General features: G+C 35.3%; 1 protein-coding gene across 3 annotated transcripts in view; it reads left to right on the forward strand.

Annotated features, from left to right (window-relative positions):
* VAV3 (vav guanine nucleotide exchange factor 3) overlaps positions 1 to 27,490 on the forward strand; it is a 165,293-nt gene that overhangs the window by 130,836 nt on the left and 6,967 nt on the right. For 2 of the 3 annotated variants that reach the window (XM_061465174.1, XM_061465175.1), the window contains 7 exons: positions 7,331 to 7,467; positions 11,382 to 11,447; positions 14,100 to 14,134; positions 15,899 to 16,015; positions 16,717 to 16,804; positions 20,902 to 21,031; positions 26,791 to 26,874. In XM_061465174.1, coding sequence (XP_061321158.1) covers positions 7,331 to 7,467; positions 11,382 to 11,447; positions 14,100 to 14,134; positions 15,899 to 16,015; positions 16,717 to 16,804; positions 20,902 to 21,031; positions 26,791 to 26,874 — 657 coding nt within the window. The remainder of the gene's footprint in view (positions 1 to 7,330; positions 7,468 to 11,381; positions 11,448 to 14,099; positions 14,135 to 15,898; positions 16,016 to 16,716; positions 16,805 to 20,901; positions 21,032 to 26,790; positions 26,875 to 27,490) is intronic. The other variant, XM_061465176.1, reaches the window with a different exon arrangement.

A 27,490-nucleotide genomic window follows, 5' to 3' on the forward strand; every position in this document is an offset into this window, starting at 1 on the left:
TTTGCTGTACAAACAGGAATGGGTTGGCATGTGCATGTCAGTAGATTGTTTCTGCAGTGTACTTGAAGAATTTTCAGATTGCTTTTGTTCTATTGTAACATTTTGTCCCCTGACTTCCCAAAATCTTTCTTTTCTTTTCCTTCTGTTCTGTTGAGGAACAAAAGGAAATTTAAACCTCAGCAGTGAATCTGAGGGTGTTGTGAGCAGAACTACCCTTAAGGGCATGAGAGACAAATGGTCATTGGTTGTCTAAATAATGATAGATTCATTCCTTTCCCTAAAGGCAGCCCTTATGACTTTGTCAGTTTTAAAAACATGGCTGTTGAGAAGCATTTCTGCAGTGCCTGTTTTTTCTTGTAAAGAGGCAAGCTTCCAAATTCCTTAAAATTAATGTCACGATGTGCCAAATGTCCCTGCTTAGGAGTTAAGAGAATGCCTTCTGTTATTTTTCTAAATAAAAATTTTGATTCTGAAACTTCAGTTTGGATTCTGAATTTTCTTAGCTAAATCGCTTATTTCTGATCAAAGTAAATGGTAGCTATATTTACAGGAGCACTAAGCTGATCATTAATGTTCGTTTTGACTTGGAAGACCTGAAAGCTGCTGCTGAGAGGGGACTGTCCACATAAATGAGTGTCCTGTTCCCAAGGTGCTAATTTTACTAATGCTGCCCATTTTGTCCCTAAGCATAAAAAGAGAATTATCCTCAAATATCTTTGTTAAAAAGACATTTGAGTTAAGTCAAATGTGATGTTCAGAGCAGGAGGAGATGTCATTTGTCTATACATTGTTCTTTAAGCAAAATAAACTACTGTAATGTAAAAAAAACAAAACAAAACTATATAGAAATATTTCACAAGTCACGCTATTTAAAAAATGCAGCCATGTAAAGTGAGTAACATATCTAGACTTGTTTATTTTCCTTGTAATGAACTCCTGCTATGATCTGCCATGTAGGATTTTCCTGCAAATCCAAGTTTGGTGTGGCTTTTAACTGGGAAATGGAGATACAGCTACTTAGCAAGGTTTGGGTTTTTTTGCTAATGCTCAGGCCTACAGAACCCAGAGAAGAAAAAGGACTTCCTGGATTGTGGTGTTTTTGTTTCTGATAACAAGTTGTTGATCAGATTGTTAGCAGACAGATTTTTCCTCCCACTCGTCTTCATTTTAGTTGATGGTTGACCATTTTTTGCGAAGGTCACTGCCAAGAATACAACTTATATATGTAGCAGTGAAAAGAAGTGGTAGAAAAATTGAGTCTGATAGAAGATTTGACAGGTATTAAAGGACTGGAGGGAACCCCAAATGTTGCTTCAATAAGTTTTTTTTTTAAGGAGGTACAAATGGTAGGAACAGTTGAAGGAGGACAGTCACAGAAGGCAGGGCTAGGTCTGTAACAAAAAACCCCAAACTCTTCAGTAGTATTATTTGTTCTGTATGACAACAGTCATTAAATCTTCTGTTTCTGTAGAAGAGAAATGCGAATGTTTATCAGATGTGCTTTGGAGAGCATCACAATTTTGTCAACTAAATAAAGAAATAATGGAGATTCTACATCTCTCCCTTTCTTTCCCTCGACTAGGTCTCTGTTTATGGAGTAAAGCTCTGCCAGGGCTGCTTTACTTATATATCTAAAGAAGCAGAATCTTAAACAGCTAGTTAAGGCCATGGTAGCTGTTAAATGGTTTAATAATCAGCCTTCTGAAGTTTTTTGACTTGAAATTGAGTGAAACAGCAAACTCAGGGGTTGTGGTTAGTGATTTGAAAAATATTGAGACTTTTTTTTTAACAGTACTCAAAGACCAAACAGCTAAAAAGAAGACAAACAAGTGAAATATTCATAGCTGATTCTTAGGCACTGTTAGCACTTCAGCATCTTGCCTGAATGTAAGGCTAACAAGCAATGTCTAAAAATAGAACTTTTAATTCTGATGACAAAAAGTTAATGACTTCAGACTGGGACAATTAAAAGTTCAATTTAAGTATCTTCTTTAAGGTATGTTAATGTACTTATTCATTGTATTTATTTTGTCCAGTAGTAATTATTTAAATCACACTCTGAAAAGTGCACTTAAAAAACTGCTGGCATATTCCACGTACACCAGTTCTGTATTTTGTGTTGTATGTTCTTCACCTGAATGTCAAAAAAGAAAAGGCAAATGTCATTGAATTGAGATTCTGGAAACAGTAAAATGTGGCCATGTCAAATAGTCTAAAGTTCTGATGCAAATTGAGATGAAGTCAGGAGGCTTTCTTCCATTGAATTAGTGTTAGATCAAGTTACAAATATTTGGTGACTAGACTATATTTTTCCTAGAGAAAAAGAAAGTCTTTCTTCAAGTCTCATATTAACTAGGAATGAATTTTTAATGTAGACAAAGCTGTTTTGTATTTATATGCTAATGATATACAGTATATCCACAAATTTACCTTTGAACCCTGCTTTCCTATATGCTATATCATTATTCTGTATGTTAAAATAATCTCTGCCCAATGCATAAACCATGTTCCCCATTGCTTGGAAATAACAGATGCTGGAGTCAATTTTGACAGATAGAAGTCACCATAGGGCATGCATTCTGCATGTTAATAGCAAAAAATAACATTTTTGAATTTCTGCATGAAACTGTGAGGGTCATTCAGTGCCATTCATAAATGCAGAACTGCTGTAAGGGATACAAGTTACTTGTATGTTGTTATCATTTCATATGTAATGGGTGTTCTAACTCATGTACTATGCTAATTTTAAAATATAACCTTCTTTGACTTAGCTATGAGATTAAATACTCAAATGCATGACTTGATTTATGAAAGGTTGTTTATTTGGTGTTTTTTTTGGTGTGTGGTGGGTTTTTTATTTTGGTTTGGTGTTTTTTTAGTTATATATATATATATATATACATACACACATATATATATAGTTTTTTTTTTGTAATGTAGCCAAATTGAGCATTTGTAAACCGGACTGTAGTATGCTTTCTGTTTTTCTCAACAGCTACAATTTAGATCGTCAATTTGTGTTAGGTCTGTGACCAAGAGCTTGGCTATGAAGACTTTTCTGGGAATCTGGGGATTTTCTTGCTTTTCAAGTGAAATATATTTCAGCCCTTCAATGGTGGAATAACTGGATCCATTTGCTTTTTGATCTCAAGGTTGGAAACTGCCAGGCTGGTTTTGCATCTTTACATTAGGTAGTTCCCTGACAAAAGCTTTTAGTCATGTGGAAATCTGACCTCGTAGAAGTCAATGGGATTTTTATCATTAATTATAATAACGCATGACTGAAATCTTGACCTTGTCTATTGTGTTGGAATTTTATCTTCTTTTAAATATACTCATGAATAACATTTTTGTGCCAGATAGGTTTCCAGTTTTCTGCAGTTGTCAGTACTGCAGCTATATACATGGTAATGGCACTGTCTCTAGTACTTATCATACTGCACATTTTAGTCACAAATGCATGTTTGTATACTGTTTCTGTCATGAATAATCCATAATTACACTTAAAACATTCCAGGTTTCTGTAACATATGACATTTTTTTTTGTTTTTGTCTGCATTGTTACATTACAGCAAGTACTCAGGAATCTTAACGTGTATATTTGTGGTGGATCCATGTGCTAATGAAGAATGATATTTCAGGATAGACAAAGTATTCTAGATCTTGTCTGTCTGAACTTCAGTAAAGCAGTTGGTATACTGCCTCAGAGAACTTGATTTGTTATGAGAGAAGGATGAAAGAACTTGGCTCATTTAGCGTAGCAAAATGAAAGCTAAAGGGGGCATGATTGCTCTCTATAACTGCATTCTAAAAATTAATGCTGACAAGGAAAAGAACTGTTCAGGCTGCTGCCTCTACATGGGCTTAAGTTAGCCATGATCGAATTTACACTAGAAAGTAGAAGATTCTAAATTTTAGAGAATAAAGTTCTAAAATAAAAAAAGTAGTTTTAGGATAGCTTGCTAAACAGCTGGAAGATTGTATGACCTGATTCCTGTGATAAAGATATATGGGACTTGATCCATCCATACCCCTATGCTTTGTATAGGTTAGGAGGTGAAAGGCTGTGCAATTAAATGTACACCATCTCACTGTTAATCTGCTAAACTGTTTCTGAGCTATTATTATAAAATCTGTAATTCTACTGTGAAAAGGAAGTTGAGTATTCTGTTTGGAGCTTTTTGACTCTAACTCAATTCATTAACTTTTCTGTACCCCATTTGTATCGTCTGTGCTATGTGGTGATATAAGGGAAAGAAGAACATTTATACACGTAGCCGTTCCAGTGTAGGATGTATTTGTTTGATTGATTCAATGATGACATCTAGTCTTTTGTTCCTGAAAAGAACTCATTTTTTAAAAGTGTTTCAAATCATGTAAGGACAGGTCCTTTTGATGATATTTTTATACAATGACTAAAACACACGAGTTGCACATTCACTGCTCTTGTATCTTTGATCAATATACAGGCTGTCTGTGCATGTCTTGTATTGCTGATGTTGAAATTAATATATTCTCTGTGACTCAGACACTTCTGTTGTTGGAGAGTGAATTTACTTTCAGTTGTTATACTTCGAGGTCCAAAGAACTTTTCAGAATCTGAGTCAAATCTAATACGTGCTTAGATAATTAGCACCAGAAATATTTTCCCTTGTTAATACATGTATCTCTTTGGTCAGTGACATGAAGCTGGTGCACCATACCATTACTAAAGTGAATGAATTAATGAAATCACAATGTTATTCTGAATTATTGCAGTGTATGGTTATTCTAGCCATGTATCCTTGTTATTCCAGATGCTGATTTATGTGGGTCTGGTGATAGTGTGTATCCATTGTGCTAGGCAGTGTGTATTCATAGCAAAGACAACACCAAACAAAAAGAACTCCTAAGTAGACCCAAGAAAACAATTAGATAAATGTTGATAGTAAAATTCCTGTGGAAGAATAAGATTTGTTTGTTTCCGTAGTGGAGAGCAGCTGTAGCATGACAGCATTGTAGATATACCAGTTTCTGTAGGCATTATGGCAAAGAAGTTTTAAGAATGGATCTGAAGTATGGTAGTGATCTTTCTTAAGACTAATCCAAAAGCCTGTTTAAATGAATAGGATTATTTCTAGTGATGTCAAGAGGCATTAGATCAACTCTTTCAACATTATATCTACTGTGGGGAATTTTGTAATCAAAATGCTGTAGGATTGTACAGAATTAAGCATATTGATTTATACACAAGTATTGTAGGCATGGTATGTTTTAACATGATTAATTCTGCATTACCTCTTGAAAAATTCTGCTAGATGACACAGCACAATATTTTTCCCATGTTCTCCTGGTGTGGATAATTGTAATTAGCAGTGAAATAGAAGGAAGAAGTTATTTTATGATTACTAATTTCACCCGTATGTTATCTATAAAAAATCCCCAGGATTTCCACAGGAAAGTACATGAGAGTGTTTCTTCATCATCTTTTGATGTTTTAAGTATATAGTTTTTCTGGTGTTTTAAGTATATTGTATCTGCACAATAAAAATTTGATAAACTAAATCACCTGTTACAAGGTTTCATTGCAGGAATAATTTTTTGTACATTTGTTTTGACTTAAAAGTATGTCTGTAAGATGAGTGCATGCTTACAGTTTGTTTATCCACATAAACAGAGCTATCATTTATGTTGTGATAAGGGAGTTTCCTAGCATTAGACCAAAGTTGGCAGCTTTGAGAAGCATTTGTGTGCAGCACTGCTTCTATTTGCTGTGCAATAGATGCAACATTTGTTAATGCTGGATCAGTATTTGAAAGCATGACAGCCTTCAGTTGAGAAATAAAGCAACATCTAGTGTTTACCAAAGTGAAATAAAGGCTTACTAATAATTAGGTACTCATTTTAAGTATGCCAAATAACTTGAAGAAATAGTAAATCTTATGGTGTCATTTGGGTTGAGTAAGAGCTGTATTATTTTACTTAATGTTTCATTAGCACTTTGGATTAGTATTCTTAAATACAGAGACTAGTAATTACTGAAAGTGATCTCTTTTATGTTTCATACAATTTAAAGGAGGTCATGGACATTTGTATTTCTTGCCACCTAAAATACAGTAATGCTCTTGCAATAGGGATGTCTTTTGTAGGCCTGGTGATCCTTTGTTGTTAATCCTGACCCTCCAGCAAGAAACTGGTTAAATATGACATCGCAACTACTTTGACTTTGCATGGTTTCACTCTTACTTGTATTTATTAATATACATTATTACCAATCTTACTTAACCAAAAAGTTTCTGTTTAAGATTATAAATGGAAATACCCACTTAATTGTAGCAGTTTCTAACATCCCATGTGCAGTTAAAACCACAGAAATGATTACATGAAGTTTTATTTAAACATAGAGGAGAGTAATTAAAAATAGAGCTGTTGTGTTAAAACAGTGCTTTCCTTCATAGTATGAAGAGTGGAAAAAATAATTTTCTAAAAGATTTTAAGTCTACTATGTTTATTATGGAGTAGGTGCATACTTTGCTTGTTTTCAAGTATTCTAATAATACAACAGTACATTTTTCAAGTGCAGTACTCTAGCTGTCCATAATGGCTTAGGTGGGTTTTTAAAAATGCCATTATAGTTACATGAACATGGAGGTACAGCACCCACAGTTCTCTGTTCCAGCTGAAATCCAGCCCCATATTTGATACATACTTGTGGAGACTCTTGAGTAGTTATAACCAGTGATTTAGTTCTTTATACAATTTTTGGGGAAAATTTTGTGGAATGCTTGCTGATTAAAAAAAAAAAAAAGAAATTCCATATCAGAACCTGAAATTGACCCAGGCTTTGCTCTGTGTGTCCAGAAACATTGTCAAAAATGAAAATTAAAGTAAAAAATAAAAAAATATAAAAAAGGTCCTATGAGCAGCCTAGAAAGATTGTTATTCTTTACTCTCTTGAATACCTTCATGTCAGAGTAGGCTTTTTGGTAATAGTTGTCTAAAGCTTATGAGGTTATCCATATTGGTTTCTTTAATATTAGATCATAATTTTTGACTTGACCTTCAAAGGTAGCCTTAATAATGAACTTTATGTAGATCCAGGTGTGTGTGTGTAGAGGAAGGAGCCTCCATAGACATGAAATCAACTTTACCCCAAGAAGGGGAGGACAAAAATGTTATTTTTAGTAGCTCTTTCCTATTAAGTCGTATGCGGTGTAGTACTAAGGCATTGTCTCAGTGCCTTAGTTATATGGAAGACATAGTGTCTCTTTGTAGATTGATTGCTTTTGTGGTCTTCAGATTTTATAAGTTGTCATTAAAAATATATGGTGACTTTTGTTTGTTTGTTCAGGTTTACCAAAAATGCAAGTAATTCGAAACTACAATGGAATACCACAGCCAGCGACGCAAGATGGTCCACCATTGCATATTCAGATTGGTGACACTATTGAACTAATAAGAGGAGATGCACATAGCTTATTTTGGCAGGTATTGTATCATTTAGCAAATGGCTATATTCTGTTAGTCCCAGATATTAAATTCTTACTGATATGTTGCTCCTGTAACTTTTTTTCCTTTTTGAATAACAGAAGAATGTCTTTGAGTTTTACCCAAAATAAATGTCTTATACAGGTGTTTTGACTTCTAAAATGCCATTAGTTCGTATGTTGTGCAAAGCTTCATTCTTGCAGCCTTTAAATAAAATTCATGGCGATAAGCCTGCAAGAACATGGCACTGGTAGCAATCCATCTAGTGAAATTATAAAAATTAAGGAGAACATCTAGTACATAAACAGCAAAGTCCTGTGAATTTTCAGTCGCTGCTTCTTTAGCGTAGCTGAACTGAAAGCTATATTGGAAAACTCAGTTACAAATATTAGATTTATAGTAGAAAGAAATAGCTCCACAAAACAAAACACCTAAATGTCTTGACAACCTCTCAGCTCATTTAAGCAGTTTTTTATGTATATGGGAAAAGTATATTCTATTGACGGTACAATTCAGTACCAAGTGATTCACATCACTACCACTGTTACTGAAATTTCTTTTTAACAGACAATTACAAACAGATACTAAACGCTGTCTTGCATTCACTTTAAAGATAAATGCACTAAAGCATATCTTATTTTTCTTGATTGTTTTCTTGATTTTTCATACCAGAGTCCTGCATACTACTGATATTATTGAATAAATGGAAACAGAGCTAAATGGAAGAACTTTCAGGATAGAAATAGAACAACTGGAAAGCATTTGTTTTTGTTTTGATTTGTTGTTCATGTGTTTGTCATTTTTCTTTGAGGCTATAATAAGTTAATGAATGTAATATTTTACATAACAATAGACTTGTTTTATCTAGTTAAAAATATGGAAATAGCACCCTGAAGACCTTCCTAAAACAACCCAAAACATTCCAAACCCAACAATCAAACAAAGCAACAGCCTCCCCCCTGCAAGGTCTTGAGTTCTGATCCAGAGAGGCATTTAAGCACACTCTTGATATGGGACTGGCTAGAATGTAATCATCTGACTAACGCATGTAGTACAAGCCAGGATTATGGGCATCCTCTATTGCTGTCTGCATATATATCTGTCAACTTAATCTACTGGAATTTGTTTTATATGTTATTTGTACCTGTCATGCTAAAGAATTTACCTAGAATTTCGCTGTGTTTAACTAGCAGAAACCAGAAAGCGTGTGAGGCTTTTCTCCCCAGAAGCCTTTGTAATAAATTTGAATCTTAATGAAAATTGTCATTCCCATTAGCATCATTCGGGAAATTTTGTTTTCTCACAAGCTGTCTTGTCACAGACGGCTTAATACAGATTTGCTTAAGCCTTGTAATGACATCTACATTTTAAAATGCATATTAAGAAGAAAACCTGAAAAACAATTTGTATTAAAATATCTAATTTTTATTCAAGAGGCATTTTAAACTAATTTACAGCTGACCTGCAAGACTAATACTAGAATGGATTTTTAGGTTGACCATCACTCAGTTTAGAAAATCAAATGCTTCTAATAGAAAAGTATGTGTTGTTTAAGTACAGTTTTCTTATTCTTTACAGTACATCAAATAAACACCATAAATTGCTAAGCAAGGCTTAAGCTGTAGCTTAAGTGTGATCAATGTATTTTCAGAGACTTTAACATACTTCATTTAGAGGCTGGTCTTAAAGATTGTGATATTGCTTGTTATTCAGATAAAATTAGTGTTGTAAATAAGTATTACTTTGATGGGAGACTGTGTCAAAGCTCTGCTTATAAGCTATGTCTGTACCTCAGAAGAATTCTTGTTTTGGGAATAAATAGAATATATGGATGCAAAGGGTAACCTGTATTCAGGCCGATAGTGGAAAAGAGGGCAAGGAGGTTTTGCTGAATACAGGTTCAGATCTATAAGACTCTCACTGGTTTGACCATATTTATTTATTTTTTAATATCATTGCTATTCTGCATACTATAGCTTAAATACGGCTTAGCTGCTTTTCTCTCTCCTCTGTACTTTTCTGTGAATTTGGTTAAGATGGCTGTTACTGGGGTTAATAGCTGTGTGTGAGAAATTGCGTAATGATCTTCCTAGGAAAATGATACTCATTTACTGTACTTAGGGTATCACAATCAAAGATGGTTTTCTTTCTTTCACAAATCCTCAACACCTCCACACTGTTTGAAATCACTGAATTGTTTTGTGGGGTGACACTAGAGTACAGTTACACAGTATGGTAGGAAAAAAATGAACTAAAACCCCAAAGAAATTCCATGTCTATTCCTGAAGCATTTTTCCCCTTTTAATTTTTTTCTTTTGTTGCACGTGTGCCATATAAAAAAAAAAAAACCAAACAGCAATTTTCAAAGTTACAATGCTTGTGAAATACTCATTCTTACTCTAATCACCAAATGCTCATAGAATATTATGTTTACAGTTAATAAATTAAATAAATGAAATTTAGGCATTTATGTGCTTTTAAAAATCTGTGCTGCACTTTTTTCTTGTCAAAATATACATTTTGATGCTTCATTTTACGTAATTTTAGCTATGTGCTCTGTTCTGCTCTGCTCTGAAAAACGTGTTTTGCCAAAGACGTTACTATTTTGCTGTTCTGTCTGTCTGAGGATGTACTCCTCAGGGGACCTTGGTGGTGAATTGTGAGCCGCTGAGGTCATTGTTGGCCCTTAGAATCCCAGAGTAAATTGGTGATCCTGCAACTTTGGGCAGCAGTTGTGTTGCATAAAAGGCTTGGTTTAGGCCATGCTGGTCTCCCAGTTATGGGCACATGTAGCAACATATTCAGTTTTGCTCCCTGCTATGCAAAAGATGTGGACAGGGTCTTGAGAAAGGCCATAAAAATGATCAAAGCACTGGGAAGCCTGCCGTATGAGGAAAGGCTGAGAGAATGTGGTTTGTTCAGCCTGGGGAAGAGAAGGCTCAGGGGAGATGTCACCACCATATGTCAATATTGAAAGGGTGGCTACAAAGAAGATGGAGACTCCCTGTTTACAAAGATTCACTTGGAAAAGATAAGTGGTGATGGCCGCAAGTTACTCCTGGGGAGAGCCCAACTGGACATGAGGAAAATTTTTCACAATGAAAATAATCAGCCACTGGAATAATCTCCTAGGGAAGTGTTGGATTCCTCAAGACTGGAGACTTCTAAGGTTTGGCTGGGCAAGTTACTGGGACATCTATTCCCATGCTTTGCCAAGAAAGGCTGGACAAAATGATCCTTGACATCCCTTCCGACCTGGCATTCTATGATTCTGTGCTGTGAATATCTCATAGACAGGGAGTTAATCTTTAATTCTGTTAATAATCTTGTGCCCATGTGATTTCCTGTGATTTGTATCATTTATGGAAACCCTTAACTATAGAACTTTGTGCCTGAATTGGTTGATGGATTATTAGCATAAGTTCTCATTGGAGTCAGCATGATTTCTCAGGTGTTGCAACTCCTGCTGCATGGTGGTGTAGTCATTTTTGGGATCTGTAATGTTGCAGTGTGGCAGCTCTCACTAGAGTGATGACAACTGAGGAGTAAGTAACTTGAAAGGAGATAACGTTAATGAAGATACCTGACACTGGCAGACATTGACAGAACTGGGAACTGCAAACCAGGCTCTGAGCTCCCTTCTTGAATCTCATCTCTCAGACCTTTCAGGTTTATCAGCTATAATTAATACCTAATTGTATATCTCTTAAAAAAACCCAAACAACCAACGAAACACCTCTAACAACAAAATGTACACAACTGTTAATTAACATTTTATTGAAACAACATTGTATTTTGTTTACTCTTTATACCTTTATTGTCCTAAATCCTTGTGTGTGTATTGTTTTTTACGATTAACCCTCATTATGTTTCAAGAATTAAAATTGGTGTGTGTGTGTGTGTTTTTTCTCTAGGGCAGAAATCTAACAACAGGAGAGCTTGGATTCTTCCCAAGTGATGCAGTAAAGCCTAGCCCATGTGTAAGTACAGTTGTTTAATCCCGTTTGTCATCTTACAGAAAAAAATGTCTAGTTGATACTATTGCTTTATTAATCTTATCTTATGAAAATCATATCGTTTCTTATTACTCTGTGTTTTCATGGTATGTTCAATATTGCTTAAAATAAAGAATTGCAAAACTTTTGGTTATTAGATTTAAATAGGACATGTCAAGAAAACATGTTTGAGAAGCAGATTTTTCTTTTGGGAATATTAATAAATTGAAATGTCTGAAGAGTTTCCAGAGTATAGAACAAACACATTTTATGTGAAAGTGCACTTTCTTCTTTCCCTAGCAGTAAGGTGAGAGAATGCTGTGATTCTAATCTATTCCCCAGTCACTTTGGGTTAAAGAGAAGGATTACACTATAAGTAGTGAGTTTAAAAATGCATAAAACCAATATAAAACTTTGAATTCAAGTGGCTCAAATAATTTTCTCCTCTTTAGGTTCTTATCTGCCTTTATTCCACCCAAGGGTGTTCTCAATCTAGAAAAGTTCAGGATATAACAATCGGAGAAATTATTTAGTCATGTATACTCTGGAATTTCATGTACATATGTGACGGTGCCTTAATATACTCTACAGTTGCTCCTTCATTCTCTCTATAACACTGTGCATCATATCACTATGTCCCTTCATTGCAGTTAATTGATGTAAACTCATAAAACTAGTGGTGAATCATATTCCTTACTTTGCTTTAAGGCAGCTTTAACTTCTTTTAACTTGATTCACAACAGTTTGGCTTTATTAATAGAATTGTTTTCATTACAACATCAAGATAGACCACTTAAATGGTTTTTAAGTAGGTTGAATCAGCTGTTAGTGGCTACATTTTGATACGCCTTTAAGGTCTATATTGTGCCTTTGTCTCTAAAACAAATATACATGTGATCCTAAACACTATAAATACATCGGTGTATCTTGAGACATTTTTAGTCATTTCAGAATTTTGAAGAGGGACACACAGAGTTTTTGTATGTTTGGGTATGAGAACAGGTCTAGAATAAAGATAAAAATGTCATGTGAACTTAGCTGTTCTCTCTCCATCCCTTGTTTATTGGAGAAGTTGTGGATTTCCTGTACCATGGTGTCGCTGTCCTGGACACAGGCAGTAGCTCCTGCATCTTTCTGTTACGTTCTTGGAGCCACCCAGTCAGTCATTTTGTAGTACCATTGACAGCAACAGTAGCAACATATTAGGAACCACCACTATACTTTAAAGTAGAGGAAGCAGGATATCCAAAGCTAGAAAAATACTACTAGTGTGTTGTGAAGACTGCTTTCTAGTGATAAAGCTTTCTGCAAAATTTAAAATATACTATTTAGAGGACTATTGAAAATAATACGGTTTTACAGAACGAAAAAATACTATTCATGAAATGTTTCCAACTAGTGTTATGATCATAACAAAAAGATAAATTGAAACTTCACCACTGTTAACGTGGAAGGATGAAATATAAACATCTTATTGTGATAAATGATGCAGTTAAAGATACTGAAACATCAATCAGGTTTTAAACATACTATAACTCTTACTGTTATTATTAAGTCTAACAGTCTTTACAACTGGCTGATATAAATGCCCAGAAACAGCATAAAATACATACATCAAAAGACTTTAGGAATGAATATTGAATGAAAAACTGCTGAGCTTCAGAATATCTATATTCCAGACTTATCACAGATGTACCTATAAACAATTTTTTCCTCTTTGCAATAACTAGTGTATGTCAGCAGACATTTTCTGCATCAGCTGAGTAATATCTTTTTCTTCTAGCTTTCCTTCAGTTTTCTCATTTCTATAGAGCTACTGGATACATAGCACAGTATGAGCCAAGAAAATGAAACAGCATTTGATATCTATCTATCTATAGATATCTGTCCATTAAAAATTAGTGAAAAGGGCTACTCATCTATTGTTTAAGTGCTCTGGAAGATTGACTTAAAACATCTTTGAATTTTTATATCCTTTCCAGCGTTGTAGGACCACTTGAAAAACTAAGGGTTTTTTTTTGATATTTTTATTTAGGGCTTTTTGTTTTTTCTTTTTAACTATTCTTTCTTCTCCTGCTGCTGATAGAATGCATGTTATTTAATTAGTCCTATGGGGATAGTATAAATCATTAAAGGTGCAATTCCTCCATAGATGAAATGTTTTATTGAAATATCTCACAGCATGTAATGACTGCGTAAGTACCTAGTTTGCCTTGAAACATCTCATTTGGTTGCTTCACTAAAACATTTCTCATAGGAATTCTTTGTTAGTATATTCATAATATGTTAACTTTTTCCAGATCTTGCTATTAGAAGTGGAGGTGCCCAACTACCACCACTGGTGTATTTTTTGAATGTGGACACAGTTAGAAAATCTTGACAGTTCTATTAAGTAAAAAAATCCAACCTGTCACAGCAGAAGAGAGTTAAAATAGTCTGCACTGCTTTCAGAATATATGGAATATTTATCCTTTATTATAACTTCCTTCAGAAGAAAAAAGACTTGCAGACTAATTAGGTCATCTGTTTCTTTTAACTTGTTTCATCTGGGTATTGACAATTTAATCAATGCTGTCTAATTTGTGTTGATTAGAAAAAAATCTTTCTCTTCATTGTGTCTATCTTTTTATGTCTTAGGTTCCTAAACCAGTAGACTACTCTTCACAACTGTGGTGAGTCCCTGTCTAGTCTTAGAGGAATCAGTTTGAAAGAAGCAGTTACAGAAAGACAACTGTATTTATTACAGTTTAATTTGTATTGGTTTAATTTGCCTAGGCTTTTGAAAGCAATGCCATGAATAGCTTAGAAGCATTTCTGATGTAATAAAGTACTTAAAGATTCTGACATTTTGTTTACAAGTCTGTAGATGTGCAGCTGAAGTCCCAGAGATCTGAAACAGAATGAGAGATGAGTATAATACGAAGTGTGCAAGTAGATCTTACATGTTAAGTGACTAAAGAGAAAGAATAATGTTAAATACATCTTATCTAGTAAATAATTATGCATTGCCTTTTTTTTCAAGGGGGTGGGGCATACAAATATGGAGGTAAAGGAGAAGAATGTAGCAAAACTACTGCTACTGTTGGTTTGGGGCTTAAGTAGCATGTGAACTCTTTACCAGAATTCAGCTCACTTGTTGAACAGATATGGTTGGTGATACTGGGAGAACAGAAGAAGCATCACCTGCCTTCACTGTTTTTTATGCTTTGTCATTTAGACGTGACTTATGATTTCCTTTAGTTTGCCAAAAGTGAAATCAGAATTGGAACTAAACAATTACAGATTCATTATTTTTTTTTAATAGCAACCCAGATAGAATGTTTAATATGTAAAATTGGTATTTTTAAATTAAATCTGCTCTATTTAAATTTTTTTTTTAAAGAAAGCGTATCATTTGGATCAGTCTTTATCTTTTAAGAATTTGTAAGGCTTTACCGAAAAGTGACTTTAGGATGAAACTTGCTATGCTGTAACAAATCATGTATTTCATGATAAGCTTCAAAATGCATGTTTCCTGGTGTGTTTCAAAAAATAACTATTTTTTTGACTAAAGGTCTTTTGTAATTGGTGCCTTAGTGTAAACTTTTACATAGTAATCGTCTGTGATGTTGACCGCCTTTGGACTACTTTGTAAAATTGTAAAATAAGCATCATTTCCCTGGAAACCAGGTCACTTCCCTCAATTAGCAGTTTATCCTCTAGTTTTGCAAGTAAACATGTGCTGGCAACATCTCATGAAGTCCTACCAAGGCATCAAAGCAGAGCAAGAGCACAAATCTGCTTATGCAGTCAGGTTGCAGAATAATTGACTTACTTGTCATACTTTTCAACTCTTAGTATCAGCTTTCCCAAACTTGCATATATTAAGACTTTTTTTGTTGTTGTTGTTTCTTGCGGATGTGCAGTCTACCCATTGCGCTTAGCCCTTAGAGGTTATGTATAATTAGGAAACCAAATAAAATAGTGTGTTTGTATGAATATTAAATTTTTGCATGGGTCCCTTTTTTACCTAATAAATTGCCGGAGGCAGATTCTCCACTCTGTTGAGATAAATCCCACTAGATTTGAGGGAGGTTCAAAGGTTCTGGACCAGTGTTTATTGTTTCACTTGCAACACATGATTCAGAATTACGCTTGGCTTTATGAGCTATTCAAGGTAGTAGTCATTCAGCTAATGATCAGGCTCAAGTACTTTCCTTACCAGGCACTGTGTTCAACATGTGCACAAGTACCTTTCTAATTAAGGATTCTACCCCACCACCCCCCTGCCGTGCAGATTTTTCTTTGTTTTATTCTTCAGTCAAAGATCAGTTGCAGCTGATGTATTTTTAGGTCCCCATCATATGCAGTATACTGGGACTTTGCATTGCCTATTTGATAGACCTTTCCTCATAGACTTTTAAAAATTATTGGTAGTTTTTGTTATTCTGTTACAGGTTCGCAGGAGCAATGGAAAGATTGCAAGCAGAAAGTGAACTTATTAACAGAGTAAATAGCACTTACCTGGTACGGCACAGGACCAAGGAGTCAGGAGAATATGCAATTAGTATTAAGTAAGTGGAACAAGATCTCTCCTATGGCAAGTTTTAGTGTTCGCATTTATGTCTAGATAATATTTGAAATAAATAAGGAAAATAAATCCCTGTTTCAGTTGTATAATCATACACAGGATTAAGAGTTAATAAAAGAAAACTGAAGTTGCTGACAAAAATACCCAGGATTTACAGTAGGAAGGTAGCAATGGTTTTATAACGCTGGTGTAGCAAAATGTTCTACAAAAATAATGATCTAGTATATTTGGTAAGAGTAAGCAAGTATTTGGAGTGTAATGCGATCTGCTTCTCTGAAGTGAATAAGAATGTTTCATTGACTTCAGTGAGAACTTGTGAAAGCCCTTTGCATCTCAGACGTTACAGTAAAATATGGGTTCATAAATTCTGTGGATGCAAATTATTGTGAGGGTCCTGTTGGCTTTTGTGTGATTTCTCACCATGAATGTAAAAGTAAGAAATATATGGGAATTCCTAGATAGAATGAGCAGTTAGTTGTGACTTTTTCTGAATGCAGATTACCTCTTCAGCTGTCCTTTAATAAATATATTTGGTTAATTAGATGTCAACTTTGCTTTGGCACAGATATACATTTTGTCTCAAGAATTTATTTGTGTGGTGTTATTGAGGCATGCCCTCGGGTAATTATTGATTGCATCTGATTAAAACCACATTTATATTCATAAGTTATTCATTGCCCACAGGTACAATAATGAAGTGAAGCACATCAAGATTTTAACAAGAGATGGCTTTTTCCACATTGCAGAAAACAGAAAATTTAAAAATTTAATGGTAAGCATTGATTAGGTTTTTAACAAAGTGTGATTTTCTATGTAGATGTTGCTGTTAGTGAGAGCTACTTTAGTTTGTGAAATTACAAAAGGCTGTGAGAGGTTTGAATAGTGTCCATACCTGCTAATAGAATAATTTTTGGTAGTTATGAATCCAAGTGATAGTAATATGTTCTTAAAACTACATACTTACTACTGGACTGTGTCCCTTGCAGTGATGTGAAAGACAGGAGGAACTTGAATCCTATGCATCAGCCCATTATGGAGTTAGACTGAATCTTGAAAGGAAGCTTTGATGTCTTTGGCAATTTTCTCTATAAAGTAAGGATCCCTAAAAGTAGCTAGGTGAAGGTTCCTTCCTAGCCTAGCACATTTACATGTGTACTGCTGAACATAATGATGCTTATAGATGTGTAAGTTCAGAGGGAGAAGGGTATAAAGTGGAGCTGTGTCAGAGAGTCCAGAAAAAAACTCAGGGGAGACTAGTCTTCCTGGTCCTGATGCACCAGGCAATGAGAAGCAGATAGAGAATGGGGCTGTCTAAACTGCTAATAGCTCAGGAATCCTTGTTGGAATGATAGTAATCTGGAGTCAATATCAGTGAGTTTAATTAAAGCAACTGTGTGACTACTTCAAAATTAATACTTTGTGGCAGCAAACTGCTCACGCAGAAAACATGGGCTCTTGTTAGCTTTCATTCTAACTACAGGAATTATTTATTCCCGGAAATCAGTTTTCAATGTTATGTCAGAGTCATGATGTACTGGTAAGAAATTCCTTTTTTTTTTTTCTCCTTATTTTTATAACTTTAATTTGAAATAATCTCTTGATAGCTTATTATGCTCAGACAAGCCTCATAAATACAAGGTGTCTGAATAAATTACCTTAGTGCATTTGTAAAATTTTATTGCTTAAGCAATTTTTTGATGCATTGTTAAAGGAAGCTCATTCAGTATATTTAGTGCAGTCAATTGGATTAAAACTTATGCTGCAACCTATCATAGTACTCTAAAATCATAAATAGAAATTAAGCACAGTGCAAAACAACAGCAGGAAAAGAAGCTTTAAAATCAGAAAGCCTTAGAAATTATTTTAATTTAACCAGTGATACTCTGTAAAGCAAGAACATACTACAGGTCATGGTAAATCAAGCAGAAATCTATACTTTGCTTGACCCTATTGAAATAAGTGCTTGTTAGAGTGGGAAGAACGTAAATTTACTGATAAAGAATGCACCAAACTGTTTCCACACTCTAATGTCTTCATTTGACACTTAAAAACCAGCAAGTGTTTAGTGTTAGGGCTGGGGACCTTATGGGTAGCAACAGAAATCATGGTGTTCCTCAAATGCATGCAAGAGGCGGTTACTTAGTCTTGCAAACACTACTAATGGATTCATTGGACATATGAGCGCTCTCAGGCTTTTGACAAAGCATGTAAACTGGATTTGCATGCTGCCAGATACGTGTTTATGGTGATGATGCAGTTTAATGCACTGATGCAGGTTTCAGAATGGAGCTGATCAGAGATATAAGTACAAGACACAAACTTGCACAATAAACAAAAAGAATATGCATTGCATTAAAGAATTGAGAAAAGAAATTGCCAATGTTAAGGCCTCATCGCTGCTGACTTAGCCTTGTCAACATTCAATTAGGAAAAAGTAATTTCAGAACTTGGTTTTTAGAGCATTATGAAGTCTGCCCTTGGGAATTAAGTAGGGAAGTGGTAGTGAAAGTACTGTTTGCATGTGCTGTGGAACAATTGCTTTACTCTGGGTAGATGCAAGAGAAAAAGAAACAGTCTGGAAGAAGAGAGTGAGGAAAAAGGCAGTCTGAGTAGAACAGGGAGCAGAAGAGAGACAAAGCCAGCGGCCAGGGAAGCTTGAAGTAGTGATCTGCAGTGACACAATGTTCTGTACTACTTTGAGGGTAACAAAAGTAGAACAGCTTTTGTACATAGTTTTCGTAGTACGTTTCAAAAACTTTCAGATGGGTAATTAAAATGTGCTGAGTGCAAAGCAGGCCAAGGTGTAGAGACGAGTCATCTCTGCTGCTGATGTGAATCATGGTAATGTGACAGACTCCTGGGGAGCCCCGTTCACACTGGCAGGGGATACTTACCTTGCTTACCTGTGAGCTTGCTACTGTAATTTGTGTAATGAATGTTTCAGAGGCCAGTTGTTTGCCTACTGTTTTCCTGGAAGAATGGCTTTAAAAACTAGCTTTTAAAAGCAACTTAATCTTTGTGACCCAAAGTAAAAATTTTCTTAGTTTGGAACCCTTTTACTTATTTTGCCAATAACTAAAATTTTTCCAGTTGAAATTGTTACTAGATTTACCAAATAGCATAATTCCTACAGACTTAGTGCAAAAAGATAACAAAAGTTTCAGACTGGTTATTTTTCCGTTTATCCAGAAATCCTATTTTGCATGCTGCTTACTTACAAATCGCCTTCTCTGTTGCCTTGGTAATTTGAATGTCTGGGTACTTGGTGGTGATACGTGACAGAATATTTGGTTGCTGACTTTGTAGCTTACATGCTGTGCTGATATCAGACAGCAAAGCCCAAACAGCTCATAGCTTCCTGGCTTTTCTGCTCACTTGGATTGCTTGGCAGGTCTGTGATTATGAACTGTTAAAACAGGTGTAGGTTTTACTTAGCTTTGGACTCTGCCTTAGAGGCAGGCTCAGAGACATGCAACAGCTTACAGTGTGGGGAGTGAAATGCTCCAGAGTTCAACAGGTAATCTTCAGACTGTTATCAAGAACTTACAGTTTATGTACTCAATCTTGGACTACATAATTTGAGAGTCATTTTATTTGGCTGGAATTAATTCATCACTGATGTAGTCTCTTGTAGGCTTATAATTTTGTTAATTTTTAGCTAGAAGGGATGATTGAACAGAGTGCTATTTTTTTATTTTGACTTAAGCTTGGCTTGATCAACTTTGGTTTAGAAAATCTAAATATAAGTAAGTAGAATGGAATGACAGAATTACTGGTAGGAGTGAAGGATTCACAGTAAATACATTGCTTTGTGCTTGCATTTCTGAACAGTGAAATTCCACAGTTGAAGTATTATTAATCAAATTAAATAATTTGCTTTGAATTGTCTGGTTACTTTTATTCTGCTCTGTGTACAAACTGTGTAATATTAACATTATTTGCTAATGCAAATGTATGAGATAATAGCAGGGGTGAAGATTGCAAAGGAAAAAACATGAGCTATCAGTTTCTTTAAAATGGGTAGGTTTTAGAATAGAAACTGAAGTAACTTACCTTCCTGGTTACATGAACTATTTGAGATAGTTTTTTATATTTTTATGTATGTGTGCATACATATATATAAAATTTGTGCATGTATAGATATATACATATAAAATTTTTCTATGTGTGCATATGTATGTTTATATATATGCACACATACAGACAAATTTTTGGATTGGGCACAAGGAGAGTGTGAAATACTGTATGTTTCAGTCAGTGTGTGGTATCTGAAAGAGCTCCCCACAAAAAAAAACCCAAAGCACCAACAAAAAGATAACAACGCTTCCACAACCATCCACTCCCCTGAATTTTAATGGCAGAGCCTTGAAAGTTTTATATGGTCCGTGTATCTGTTAAGTAAGCTGCTGTTGACTTACATGCAAGCCTTATGCTTAAATTTGGATTTGTGTATACTTACAAATGCATTTGTGGATAAACATCACTTATCACTGCTCAAGAAATTTGAGAAAACAAAGGCGGTTACCATTATATACTTATCAAGCAGCTGACCTTGCCTTCTGCCTGAATTCAGAAAAGCAAATACTTGCTCAGCCTGGCACAAAGGAGCAGTAAGTGTTGACTCTGACAACAAGGTTTTACTTACTCCCCTCCCCACAACAAACCCCCAGACCAAAAAAACAGTTAAAGAAGTGTAAAAGCAGTCAGTATTTGGGATACTCGATTTAAACAAAATAAACATGTACTGTGGGGTATAGTATTATAAAATAAGGTTACAGGTATGATTAAACTCTCATTGGCTGTACAACAGAATGTTGACAAGAATGTGATTTCAGTTTCCAATGACCTAGTGCTTTTCCTTTCTGAAAGGAACTTGTAGAATATTATAAGCACCACTCTCTCAAAGAAGGCTTTCGAAGTTTGGATACTACTCTCCAATTTCCCTACAAAGAACCTGAAAATTCAGTAGGACAGAGGAGTAACAGAACAGGTGGCAACTGTGAGTATTATAGATGTTTTTATGTTATTTTTTATCATAAATATTAAAAGGACAAGGTACTTTGAACATCTTCATTTTCCATTTTTGACATATAACCAATTAATATGGTAATGCTTTTAGCTATGATTTTTTTGAAGCTAAGCAGATTTAGATCTGCCAGGAGGTTTATAAACATGTCTAGCAGGTTTGTCTTGCTGCCAAACTTAAAATCTCCCTGATAGTCAAAAATCTATTAAGCATGCTGGTGAGAGATCAAATTGCATCCTGCCTAGGGTTTTTTTTGAGACATTTGCATTCATGCAGCTACTAGTGTTAATAATATCTGTGACAATTTCTAATCCTTAAAAAGGGATTTAAATAAGTCAGTCACGTAGTGTAGCCTTATGCATTATCTTCTTAATGATATTACATAAATTTCCCAAAACCACCATTACATTTACTATATCATAATTTCTATGCCTGCCCGTTAACCTTATATGTTTATTACAGGCCTCTAATCTTTGAAAGTTAATGAACTACTGTACACTGTAAATAACAGTTTAAAAGTTTTAAAGTTTAGAGATGAACTGAGAAGATCTACAATGCACATGCTATTCTTAATGCGTTATGATTTAAGTTGATGTTAGCATGGTTTTTAGGACATGTACAAGTTCAGTGTTAATGGTAAAAACTACCACATAGCTGGTCTCTGGAAGGTGTATAATGTTTCTGTCAAAGAGCAAATATTAGATTTGCGGTTTTGCAGATAATGGCTGTATCTTTGTACTGCAACAGATAATAAGAGGAAAATAAAAAATAATGGTGATTTTAACGATATGAAGACTGATGTGAAAGACCATACGGTCTGGTCTAGTCTAGTCTTTGTGATGATGAAGTTGGATGTGTTATTTTCATTTGCTGTTTGTGAGCTTTTGTTTACTTGCTTGCCTCTGTTCCATAACATTTCTATAACTTTGGAGACATTATTCCTCTCCTAATTAAAATGAAGATAATTTAGGACAGATAATTGTAGGATACCAGTGTGTCTCTGTGCATTTCATTTATGCTGTCTCAATCTCCCATCTCCTCTTTATTCCTTCCATTTCTGTTTTCTTTCACTGCTTCCTAGGACTTAGTTGTCTCCCTGCTATGCTGTATCACAGTACCTCTCCATTCTTGGTGAATTTTTCCATCGCATCCTTTTTTTTCTCTTTAGCTTGCCATCTCATTTTGCCTCTTTCATCCTCTTGTCATCTCTCATGCTTTCTTCATCCCTTGCCTCTTCATAGCATTTGAGGCCTTAACTCTTGAGAGGATATGACCCACTTAGTTCGCTTTGCATTTATTTGAACTATTATTGACTGTAAGCAGAACCAATTTGTGTGTTTTTCATTCTTAGGCCAGTTAGAATCTATCTGTACTGTCCAGCAACTTATTAGTCTGCAAGAATATTAGCCCAATTGTTTCATGCTTTACAGGCTACAAGATTTACAGTACATCTTCATTACCTTCAGTCCACATACAAAATAAAAGAACACATCTCCTTTGACAAGATCTTATAGGTAGTATATGGAAGAGTAAGAGAAATAAGTCTGGGATGCTCTTACTTTAGTCAAGGGGATGAGAAAGCGCCTCTCCACTGCCATAAATATCAGTTGTTTAATGTTACAAGCGATGCTGGTGGGAACTGGAAGGTTTTGTCTTAGGCCAAACTGATCAAAAAGCCTCTCAATTTTAAAGTACCTCATATAAAATGTAATAGATTTCTGCAATTCTGCTAGACTACCTGTATTGTCTCTGGATGACACTTTCATTTAATGGGTTTGACAGTTTTTCTTTTGAAGTGTTAGCGTGTCCCTGTGGGTGTGTCCCCATAGTTTTAAAGCTATCCTTTTGCTTTTTACCAAGGTGATGCTTGAATAACTATATCTAGGCTGTGTGAATCCTGCTGAGCTGAATTTGAACAGAAGTTGGTAAACATTAGGCTGTAGTTTTGTTTCGTAGAGGAAACAACTCATGGGACAGAGTTAGACGCTGAGTTGACTTCAGAACTGTCGCGGTTTAAACCCTAGCCTCGAGCAATTGAGGCCCCCCCCCCCCCCCCGAGGCTCTCCCATTCCCCGCTCCTGGAGGAACAGGGAGGAGGATCGAAAGAGTGCAACTCCCATGGGTTGAGACAAGAACAGTCCAGCAACCAATGTACAACACAAATCACCACCGCTACCACCAACGACAACAATAAGGGAAAATAACAAGGGAAGAGAATACAATACCACCGGCCAAGAAACGAGTTCCACCCGGAAGCCCGTGTCCTTCCGGGTAACTCCCAGTCACCCCCACCCTGGGCATGACGTGCTGTGGTATGGAATACCTCCCTGGCTAGCCTGGGTCAGGCGCCCCATCTCTGCTTCCTCCCGGCTTCCCCTCCTCCCTGGCAGAGCATGAGCCTCACAAAGTCCTTGGTCAGGGTAAACATCACTTAGCAACAACCAAAAACATCGGCATCACCAGCACTGTTCCCAGGCTGGAAGTCAAAACACAGCACTGCACCAGCTACCAAGAAGGAGAAACATGACTGCTACTGCTGAACCCAGGACAACAGCCCTCAATGAGAACAGCCACACAGCCGTGTTTTTGACCTCTTCAGGCTTATTCCGAGTACAAGAAAAACAGTTGTTGAAAGGAAGCCAGAGAAGTCAGCTGACGAGAGAGAGGGACTCTTTACCTTTTTTTTTTTTTTACCTGTTAAGCAACTACTCAATGCCACATTCAGCATATCTTTAACAAGCTCAGGGCTGTAACCAGTGAATGCAATGGACTTGAGCAGCTTGAAGCTGATTTCAAGGAAGTTTTGGGTTTCAACTCGGTTTTTTACACTATACTGCTCAAATGACTATATCTGGATTTTTTTAATGAGGTCGTCTTCTGAAAAGACATCAGTTTCTTATTGAAAGCAGCTGTTCTATAGCCTATATAATTGACAGAATAAATGTACTTCTAAAAAACATAAATTAAACCACTGTAGACTTTGACAGAGTTGTATCATTCTCTGCTGCCAAAATCTTTGTGCTGCTGTGAAATTGAACGGTAGTACCAAAATCCACTTTCTAGAATAACGTGAGGATTATGTTAATCTGTAGTAACTGTCATGTTTTTTGTTTACCAATCAAAGGAAAGAAAATCAAGTAGCATTTAAGTTTACTTGTAGTTTCTGATATGAATCTTAATAAATCACCTTGAAACTTCTTAAATTTGGTTCTCCTCGGAGCAACTACTAGATTCTTAGAACAAAAATTCATTTTATGAAGATAGTTAACTTGAATTCCGCCTTTAATTAGAACTTTACTTTTTAGTTTCCTGCTCTTGAATAAGTCACTCACTCTATTCTGATATTTATTGTGGATTTTTAATGTGGCTGTAAAAGCTGTCAGACATTAAGCTTTTTCAATATAGAAATTTAATTTAATTATGAAGATATTCTGGGAAATGGGTACACTTGTTTTTAATTTTCCAGTCTTAGGCTTTTTTAGACATAGTATGATCATATTTTGTTTTGTGACACAGAAAAATACTAATTCTTACATTAGAGTGGTGATTGACCATTTAATGAAATAAAGACAAAAATGGAAGAAAAGTTGATGTTCTTCTACAGAATAATTTTTGGCACTTCATTCCATTCTGCTGATGTGGAGCACAGTCATAGTGAGAAATCGGAGTCTTTGTGATATTTAGATTTTAATGTAACCTAAATCATGAAGCCAAATACTGAGTGACTGGCTTTCACCATCTATGGACTAGGGACATTAATTATTTCATGTCATTCCACTGCTTAATGCATGAACTCTGCAAAAGTATCTGTTAATAAAGTAAAATTAAAAAAAAATAACTATATCACCCTGATCTTAAGGGAACCAAAAGGATCCAGCCTTTCTCCTTAAAAGCCAATGCCAAAGCCCTTATCAGCGATGTTTAAAAATAGACTAGTTATCTGTAGAAGTCTGTTAGGATTTCCTTGCCCAGATAGATTTAGTTGTCCAGCATTTGACACATAAAACCAAACCTCCAGTTACATCTGACAGAAAGATCTCAAAATATTAAGGTAATGCATACACAGGAAAGGATCAGCCACCCCCTCTATAGCACATAAGTTGTCTTTATACCTGCCCACTGCTTTTACACTCTATCATTATGCTTCTGTAGAAACAAAGGCAGTTACTTGTCTCTTAAGAATGGGCACACTATTTCAGTCAAGTTGCCCTTTTGGTTTGTTTAAAATTTCCACACACATCTGTCACCTGGGTTTACTACCCTTAGTATAAAGGAGTACCTCAGGTTACCTCATGCATTCTCAGGTAATCCTTTTAGTATTACAGGCAGAGAAAAGAACATAACTGTGAAGGATCAGAAGGGAGTTCATAGTATGCAAGAGGCCCTTGAGTATGTTTCTTTTGTAGTACTTTGAGATACTAACCTAAACTGCTGTTGGTTTGTGTTGTAGGATTCATTATTATTATTATGAAATAACTAACCTGTTGCTTATGAACATTAAAATACAGCACTGGTCCTGTTTATTTTACTTATGCTGGTAGTTTCATTGTCACAAAAGTATCTATTCTAATCCAGGTAAGAGGCACAAAACTGTATCATTACTTCCACCATGGATTCTTTGTTAACTCTTTGCATTAAATAGTTCTAGTCATCATTCCTGGAAATAGCCATTTTGAAGCAAAGTGATTTTGTTTCATATGTAGTCACAAGAATAAATTCAGGCAAGCATCTATATGTGATGTATATAACTTGATAAATTTTCAAGGAACACTTTTGGTCAGTAATTATAGGTATTATTAAGCATAACTTAAATGCTACTTTCATCATTTCTCTGTTTGAGGATGGACTTCCCTTTCCAAATCATAGCTGGGAGCAAAGATTCCAACTTTATTAAACTTTGTACATTACATATCATAGTTGCCTCTTCAAAAGAGGGACAAAATATGAGAATATGTCAACAAACTGTAGTTACATTTGAAGCTATTCTAGTTCATTTGATCTGATTTTGTTTTCTAAAAATATGTTGACCCTCTGTTGGTGCTCGAGTCTACCTCAGATTTTTCACCTATGGAAGCTGTTACAGGGATTAGGATGATGTGCTGGTTCTGGCTAGGCCAAATTTACATTTTTTTTTTCCTGGCTCAGGGTTTTTCTCTCAAGTCAGCAAAAATGGCAAAGATAAGCAATACTGTTTGGGCCTTAGAGGATGTAGTTTAGTTGTGGAATTCCTGTTGATGTTAATAATTGCCAGGGCAAAATAAATAGATTTTCCCATGCATGTTATGAGACCCCAATTCAACTGGTACTTAAACTATATTCCTAATTAAGGATGTGTGACTAATATTCCTGGACTCAGGAGGAATTCTTTCCTGTGTGCAAGTTCCTGCTTTTGTACTGCTAAGAAGTGAGACACACAAAATCAAAGAAGAAAAAAATTATCTGTTAGATCTGAAAATATTTACAGGCGTCTGCAGTTTTAATTTGCTTCTCTGAAACCCTGAATGTGGGTGTCTTCTTTCTACTTTACTCTTTGAAAAATGCAGTTGTTAAAAATTAAATCATAAATCCAAATTTTCTAGTTATTATAGTCAGTTTCCTTCCAGACATCCTTAGTAGGGAACCTTAGTTTCCTTATTATCAATGAATTATATAGTTAAAAAACTATTATTTAAATCTTGTGCCAATATTTCAATGTTCTTTTGCTTTTCTCTTTTTCTCTTTCTTTCTCTAAGCCCCTTCTTTGTTCTGTGGGTTTTCTTTTGTAACTCCTCCAGACTACAGCTTTGTTCCCCCTTCTTCCACTCCTTTCTGGTCAGGTACTGCTTTACTGCTTTATATTTCTTCTAAATTTGTTTCTGTTGTTTCTGTGTGCAGCAAGTGAGGGAAGGGACGAATCTAATACTTCTCAGACTCCAAAAACTGAGTTATTACATGTTATTCTTGGAGTATAACAAAAATCAAACTCTTAAACTTTTGAAAAGTGTATATTGTAATAAGCAGTTTGAATAGGTGTTGCAAACCTCAACAGTCACAGCAGATTCAATTAATGATCACTTAATCACATAGTGTTACTTTGCTACGTAGTTGACATCTATAAGCTGTATGTATTTTAATGTATTTGCTCAAATGCACGAACCTGAAAATTTCACTGCTTGTAGACAATTAACATATTCGTCCCATCCCTGCAGCAAACCATACTGCAGTGGCATCTTAGAATGCAATAGCTTTTTTCCTTTTTTTTTTTTTTTTTTTGGTAAAAAAATGCTTTCTTTAAATTCTGCATTGACACTGTTAACTAATTTTACCCATCTGTTTTCTAAATACTGTTTCCTTTATTCTCATTTAATCATCTTTGGCTTTAAAGATGCAAACATTTTAAATTAAGAGACTGCATAAAAATGCTTCGAGTGGTAGCAGTTGTAGTCTTGATTG

This window comes from Pezoporus flaviventris, unplaced genomic scaffold (assembly GCF_033815535.1).
Source record: "Pezoporus flaviventris isolate CSIRO_AGI_PZ_B2104156 unplaced genomic scaffold, CSIRO_AGI_Pfla_v1 ptg000040l, whole genome shotgun sequence".
Taxonomy (NCBI): domain Eukaryota; kingdom Metazoa; phylum Chordata; class Aves; order Psittaciformes; family Psittacidae; genus Pezoporus; species Pezoporus flaviventris.